General features: G+C 41.1%; 1 protein-coding gene across 1 annotated transcript; it reads left to right on the forward strand.

Annotated features, from left to right (window-relative positions):
• Positions 1-1,330: 1,330 nt before the first annotated feature.
• Positions 1,331-7,015, forward strand: prdm9 (PR domain containing 9). Its single transcript, XM_056770625.1, has 6 exons — positions 1,331-1,475; positions 2,028-2,138; positions 2,290-2,561; positions 2,654-2,721; positions 2,799-2,989; positions 3,657-7,015. The coding sequence occupies exons 1-6, from the start codon at positions 1,460-1,462 to the stop codon at positions 5,567-5,569; spliced, it is 2,571 nt and encodes an 856-aa protein (XP_056626603.1). The 5' UTR covers positions 1,331-1,459; the 3' UTR covers positions 5,570-7,015.
• Positions 7,016-7,307: the final 292 nt, after the last annotated feature.

Here is a 7,307-nt window from a genome sequence, read left to right on the forward strand (position 1 = left end):
CAAAATTTTCATATCAAGTGTTCCAGACACACTGAGACATACCTTGAGTTATGTTTATATTACATTCTTCATCTGCGCTCCCATTGTACGATCAATCCCTTGGTCGTGAGCGCACAGAGGAAGCGAAGACCTATACCATTCATCCTGTTGACCTTTCTGCGTTAGGGTAACACTTTCCCATGATGCTTTCAGTTGGGCAAACAATTACAGTAAGGAGGAGCAGGGTGGCGCATAGGTTTTGAAAGGTTACCGAGATGACCTGTATGTATTTTTGCAACATACCTCAAGAGGGTAAAGAGACTCTCCCGGCCGTCAGACCAATCACAAACCAAAGAACATCTGGTTAACTAAGTAGTATGAAACCCAGTAGATGATTCTAGGATGTGCTCCTATTGATATGATCCTGAGATTCTGATTGGTCATCATCAGTTTTCCACTGAATGTTTACTGATGGACAAATGTGTGCTATTTGAGTTTACATCTTGACACTTCAGTTCATTATATTGTGTGTTTTCTGAATGAGAACATGGTCAAACCTTTGCAAAATTGGGCTGTTTGTTGGTATGTTTTTAGTGGTCAGAAAATGGTGACTTGTTTCATGAATTGCTTGTGAACAAAAAGTATTCGAGGTTTGCTTCAGCGCATGCACCAGAAATTCCTTGAGACCTCAGCAAAAGCTTCCAATCCCCTCCCTGCAGATGAAGTCACGAAGTCCTACTAACACAACTTTGCCGGTGGAGTAAAGTGGTTATGTGTTTTGGCCGCAGGAACCCCGGTTCATTCCAGATCACGGCAGGGGACAGCGTGCTGTGTTTTGGTGGTTGATGTCCTGCCAGTCCATTTTTGACGTCCCCATTAGATGCTTAGCTCATCCCTCTTTGTCGCACACGTTAATCCCAGAGATCCCGGAAACTGTTGTAGTGTTGGCGATGCTTTTATTCTACATTTGTCATATTGAAAGACGAATACAAATTTAAACTAAATATGGACGTTTTTAATGTATTTCCATTGGACCAATTTCCCCCAGAAACTGATCTTCCAACATCTGAACACGTCCCTTGATATAAGGGCCCAGTTTATTTTTTAATACAAAGATTGATTCTGTGTATCGATTTGCTTTTGGTCACCATTGTATTTCTTCCTAATGTCTGCTTACAAGCATTCTTCCAAATATCTTTCTCTGTGTTCATCAGAACGAAGAAATGTATGCAGATTTGGTGAGTAAACGATGACAGAATTGTCATTTTTGGGTGCGGTATCCCTTTAAGAAGGGAAAGCGTTCTTGATGACGTCACGGAGCGACGACGAAGCATGACGATTTCCTGTTTTGGGGAAGTGAGTTAGCTATCAGTGTGCTGGTTTGGAGATTGGCACAGGAACATACAACTATTTACCCTTCAAATGTGTACATTTTATCTGGAGTAAAGTTTAAAGTGCGGCTAGACTTTTTAATAAAACCATGTCGGACAGTCCAGGTGGGTGCGGTGTTGTTTACAGAATTGCACGGCTAACTCAGTAACGTAACAATCTTAACATGCTGCAGCTAAAGAACACTTTGATATGAATATTTAAACAACTCTTAAGTTCATTTCTATCTGCAATTGAGCACGATGTTCATGCCTTGCAGATATATAAATGCTTATTCCGGTCCAGACACTTTTAACCTCGTTTACCTCCTTTTAAGTCTGCTTTTAAATGTTAAAACAAGGTCACCAGAATATTGCACGACATCAACTTCAAACCTTCATCTTACAAAGCGTGCAGTCAATGTTTTACTTGAGTTTATTGTGTGAAAATAACGTGTGAAATGTTTACAGATACTTCTATATCTGGCTATTTCACAGTTAACAGTGACGTTTGTTGTTTCAGAGTGAACATATCTTTCTAATGGTTATTTTTTATTAAATATATGTTTGTAAATGCCTTAAAAAATGGGAATTGATTCCAGTATACAGGCGTTGCTCAATGTTCAAGACCCTTTCTGTCACTGTAGAAATTATTTTCAACCTGCATTTGGTCACCAACAGACTTGCCACCAAGCGATGAACAGAATTTGGAGATACAAGGCTCTGTTACTAACTGCTCAGATGCGGTGACTGCGGGACAAGAGGAAAACATGTTTAATGACCGACAGTACTGTAAGTACATAACGTGCCGAATGTTTTAAAGAAGCAAACTTCACGTTTAGTAACGACAAAAACCTTGCCCCAAAAAACTTATCTGTTACATACTATGTCATATGTAGCTTTTGCACACTCTCTTTGATACACCTCATCGTTTTTTTGACAGATTGTGAGATGTGCCACCAGCACTTCGTAGATCGGTGCGAGGTTCATGGGGCGCCGTTATTTACTTACGATTCACCAGCGACTAAGGGGACTCCTCAGAGGGCTCTCTTAACACTCCCACAAGGTTTGGTGATAGGCAGATCAAGCATTCCCAATGCAGGACTTGGAGTTTTCAACCAAGGCCAGACTGTGCCTTTGGGGATGCATTTTGGACCTTTTGATGGAGAGGTGACCAGTGAGGAAAAGGCATTAGATAGTTCAAATTCTTGGGTAGTAAGTGTCAACCTTCTGTTTTTGGTTGCTTTTGTTACAATTTATAATGCTATATGATTTGACTAAGCTTACACATTTTCTCTTATTAACAGATTTGCAGAGCCAATAATCAATGTAGTTACATGGATGTAGAGAGAGATACTCACTCCAACTGGATGAAGTAAGCACTAGTTTTATGCTCCTGAATGTCAATTTTTTGGTGTTTATTAATTGTTTCTTTTTTGTATTTTCTTTAAGGTATGTGGTGTGCTCAACAAGTGAGATGGAGCAGAATCTTGTTGCATTTCAGCAAAATGGACAGATTCTGTTTCGTTGTTGTCGGTCTATTAGCCCAGGCCAGGAGTTAAGAGTGTGGTATTCTGAAGAATATGCAAAAGGCCTTGGCACCATCTGGGATAAGATCTGGGACAGAAAATGCACCCCTCCTGGTAATTTAGCTTTAAAAAAACGTGATGCGTCCTATGTGGCAAAAAAGATTTTCTCGACATTTTGGTTGATAACTATGTGAAACACAGTGAACCTTTTTATGAAGAAGGAAACAAAATGTATTCATAGTTACTTTTGTAACATCCACCTAAAGCAGCAACATTATGTTTTACAAATAAAAAAACATGCGAGACCAAATTTTAGGTGTATTGCCCAGTGGTTGTTCTCGCGATAAATATTTTTATATTCATTAAATATAAGTTTAGTTTAAGAGGAATTATAATGTGCCTCGCACTCTTCACTCTTATTAAAACGGAACAGAAAATATATGAAAGCAGCGCATGCAATCGAAATATATCTACTTTTTGTTTAACTCTTAGATGTGATGAACTCCATTAATGAGAGTGGAAATTTTTTATCAAATTTGTGTATGAAAGAGACAACAGAATGTGCGTACACATGGAGTTTACGCAAAAATTTTGCGTAGGAAGTGCCGTATGCCTCTTTAAGGGCATGTTTTGTGCGTATGCAACTTGTATAAATGAGGCCTCTGGTCTCTGTCCTATAGTGAACTTGCCAGGATAGTGACATACTGCAGATGTAATGTATTGTGTTTTACTGTTTATCCCAGTCTATTGATATTTCAGTAAGTTGCCCTTTTTCTTACAGGGAAAACCGAAGAACACTCTCAAGAATGCCCTTGTCCCCATTGCTGTTACTCCTTTCCAACCTCTTTTTATCTGGGTATTCATGTGAAACGTTCACACCCAGATCAGTATGCACAATTCTTGCAGACACAGCCAAATGTGTCCACAGACCACTCGCTAGTAGTAGATGTAGACCAGTGCCTCCTGGCCTCTGATGCACTTCCTCCAAGACAGGTGCAGCCAAACACAGATTACTGTCAGGGTCAGGTTTCAAGCCAAAATGGACATGACCTAGAAAAGTCAGACATCACAGATTTGTCTGATATATGCAAGAAGGGTTCCAACGAGACCACAAACGGTGTAACCGATGTCTCTGGAGAACCAAATAAATGTGGTGAGTGTGACCGCAATTTTCTGAGGTCTTGTCATCTGAAGAGACATCAGCGCACTATCCACTTCAAGGAGAAGCCTTATTGCTGCAGCCAATGTAGGAAGTGCTTCAGTCAGGCAACAGGCCTGAAGAGACACCAACAGACCCACCGGAACGAGGAGAAACAAATTGATGCGACCATACCTTCTGATATACACCCCTGCACCGAGTGTTCGTTCTCTTTTGTGACCAAAGTCAATTTATTCCAACATCTCAAGCGCCATCATCACGGTGAGTACCTCAGATTAGTTGCGAATGGCTCGCTCACACCACAGAATGAGGCTACAGAGGCTCAATTCGACAAGAATGACCCACCCTACGAACCTTCAGTTAGCTCGGGAAAGTCTGTGAAGAGCCGCTTGAGCCGTAGGATTCGTCCTAAAAAAGTGCCTACTGGACGACCCCGAGGCCGACCGCCGAAGAATAAGCATAAAGCCGCAGCCGAGGCACACACGGCTTTACCGGTCTGCGCTAAATGTGAACAAAGCTTTTCTGATTCAGAGTTGCAAAAAACTCACCAATGTCCTGGAAAAGCCAACAAAGAGCCGGAGGAACCGCAAGAAGCACCTGATTCCCATCACGTTTGTGGCGAATGCAAAAGAGTTTTCGTTAATATTGATCTTCTCAAAGCCCACGATTGTATTCAGCTGGAAGGTGGGCCTTACAGCTGCTTGAGCTGTAACCTTCACTTCAACCGTTTGTGTAACCTTCGCCGCCACGAGCGCACCATCCACTCTAAGGAGAGGCCCTACTGCTGCACGCAGTGCCTTAAGTCTTTCGCCCAGTCCTCTGGCTTGAAGCGCCATCAGCAGAGCCACTCACGCCGGAAAGCGCTCCTTCAGAGCTCTGCGCAGGAGAACGACACCATTTTTCTCTGTACCTACTGCCCTTTCTCCTTCACGGGTGAACACTACCTTCACAAACACATACGGCGACACCACCCAGAGATGAGCGGCAAATATCTGAGTTTCGATGGGGTTTTCTCGGGGGAAAAGCCACACAGCTGCACCCAGTGCTCAAAGAGCTTTAGCACAATCAAGGGCTTTAAGAACCACACCTGCTTTAAGCAGGGAGATAAAGTCTACCTTTGCCCCGACTGCGGGAAGGCATTCAGTTGGTTTAACAGCCTCAAGCAACATCAGCGCATCCACACGGGTGAAAAACCGTACACGTGTCAACAGTGCGGGAAGAGTTTCGTGCACGCGGGACAACTGAACGTGCACCTCCGCACGCACACGGGAGAGAAGCCGTTCCTCTGCGCGCAATGCGGGGAGAGTTTCAGGCAGTCCGGAGACCTGAGGCGGCATGAGCAGAAGCATTCGGGAGTTCGGCCATGCCGCTGCCCAGATTGTGGGAAAAGCTTCAGTCGACCGCAGAGTCTCAAGGCTCACCAACAGCTTCACGACGGCACCAAGCTTTTCCCCTGTGGTCAGTGCGGGAAAAGCTTTACTCGTGGATACCACTTGACCCGACATCTCCAGAAAATGCACTCTTCACTACCGTAGCCATGGCGATACGTTGCTAATGAATATACCAATGTCAAATCAAAGGTTTTGTTACTGTTGTTTGGAAAATATCTGTATTTCCGTGGACGCAAAATTGTCAATTAAAAATACCTATTTGTTGCCGAGACAAGTCTGGAATGGGTATAAGATTATTTTCTTAAAAATAGGATAAGTAGGCACACAAATACGTGATAGTTGGAGCCCAAAACCAGAGAATCATGGGACAGTTTGTATTGAGTACAGAGTTAGAACTATATTTTATTAATTAAAAAATGCCTAATTGTTAGACATTGATATGTTTCTATGATCGTTATGTATTTATAATGATAAAGCTTTTTTCACAATAAACATCCTCCCATTTTGTCCCCCTCCCAAAAAATATGCAATTTCCAGTCTTTTAGTTCAATATATCATCAAGGATTTCATTGGCAAATAAGTCCTTAAACCACAGGGGTCCTTCGACTTCACTAGATGCATGAACATTTATCTATCTTTTAACACACTTTCCATCTATGCAGCAGAAAACATGCACATCCTGTTTTCCGTACAGTTTGTTTTAATTTACAAACCTTGAATTTAGTGTTACAGTTGAGTTTGTGTACATATATTACATGATATCAAGTTATAACCTTGTGCAAATTACCGTGTGATGCTTGTTTTATTAAAGGTGCAGTTTGTAAGAAATTTGCAGTAAAATATCCACTAGGCTAGTGTTATATATTTTGTACTTGAGTACTTACAATATCTCAAATGTTTCCTACTACTTGTAAATCGTGGGGAAATCTCCATTCTAAACAGTGACACGGGCTGTGCAGTCGCCTGTTAATGGCATCATATCTGCATTACCCTTTGTTACCGCCTTTCATGACATGGAAAGTAGAGTCTAGCGTATAGTGAGCAGTCACTAATTTATGGACCACAATTATTCTCAACATTTATAAATCTTTACCTCATCCGCTAACATGATTTCTCTTTCCCGTCTGATTGATGGCCATCAGTGGTGGAGTTGAAGACAACATATCCCATCATTTCACACTCCTTCACAAGCGTCATCAAGCTACACCATTCATGTTTCTATAAATTTCTACAAACTGTACCTTTAAGCCTTTAAAGAAGCTGTTACATGATGAAAATGTGCATAAATGGAAGGTGTTCTGATGCTCCTTTATATGTGACCGGATTGCTATCGTCTCTCTCAGGCATAGTAAATGCAATGTTTTATTACTTTATAATATTCACGGTGTGGTGTAAAACAAGCCTCCATCAACACACCAAAGCAAAGAATGACCTGCACAATATACGTGTCAATTCAGAAGTCGTTTTGAACATTTTAGTTTAAAATAATAAAGCATCCACACTTATATTACTTAACATTTTTATGAACTTTTTTGACTGTTTAATAAATATGCCACACTTTACACAACAGAGCTGTTTTAGTAAAATTATTGCATATGGGATACACATTTTGGTTAATGAATTAACTTAAAAAATAAACCTTATGTTTACCCACTATAGAATGTATTGTATGAGAAATTATGAAAAGGTGCTTGTTCTGCTCCATTTCTAGTTTTTACACATGTGCTTAAACACTGAAGGGTGAGCTGACAGCACAAGGATTGAAATCATGATCAGGTGGTGTTTTGAGATGCTTTTCTCCCCCCAAAATTGTCAAAGCCACATTTCCTACATCTTTAATATAAGAGCTGATAAAACCATTCAGATTAAAGCAACGCTTGAA

This window comes from Triplophysa dalaica, chromosome 17 (assembly GCF_015846415.1).
Source record: "Triplophysa dalaica isolate WHDGS20190420 chromosome 17, ASM1584641v1, whole genome shotgun sequence".
Classification (NCBI taxonomy): domain Eukaryota; kingdom Metazoa; phylum Chordata; class Actinopteri; order Cypriniformes; family Nemacheilidae; genus Triplophysa; species Triplophysa dalaica.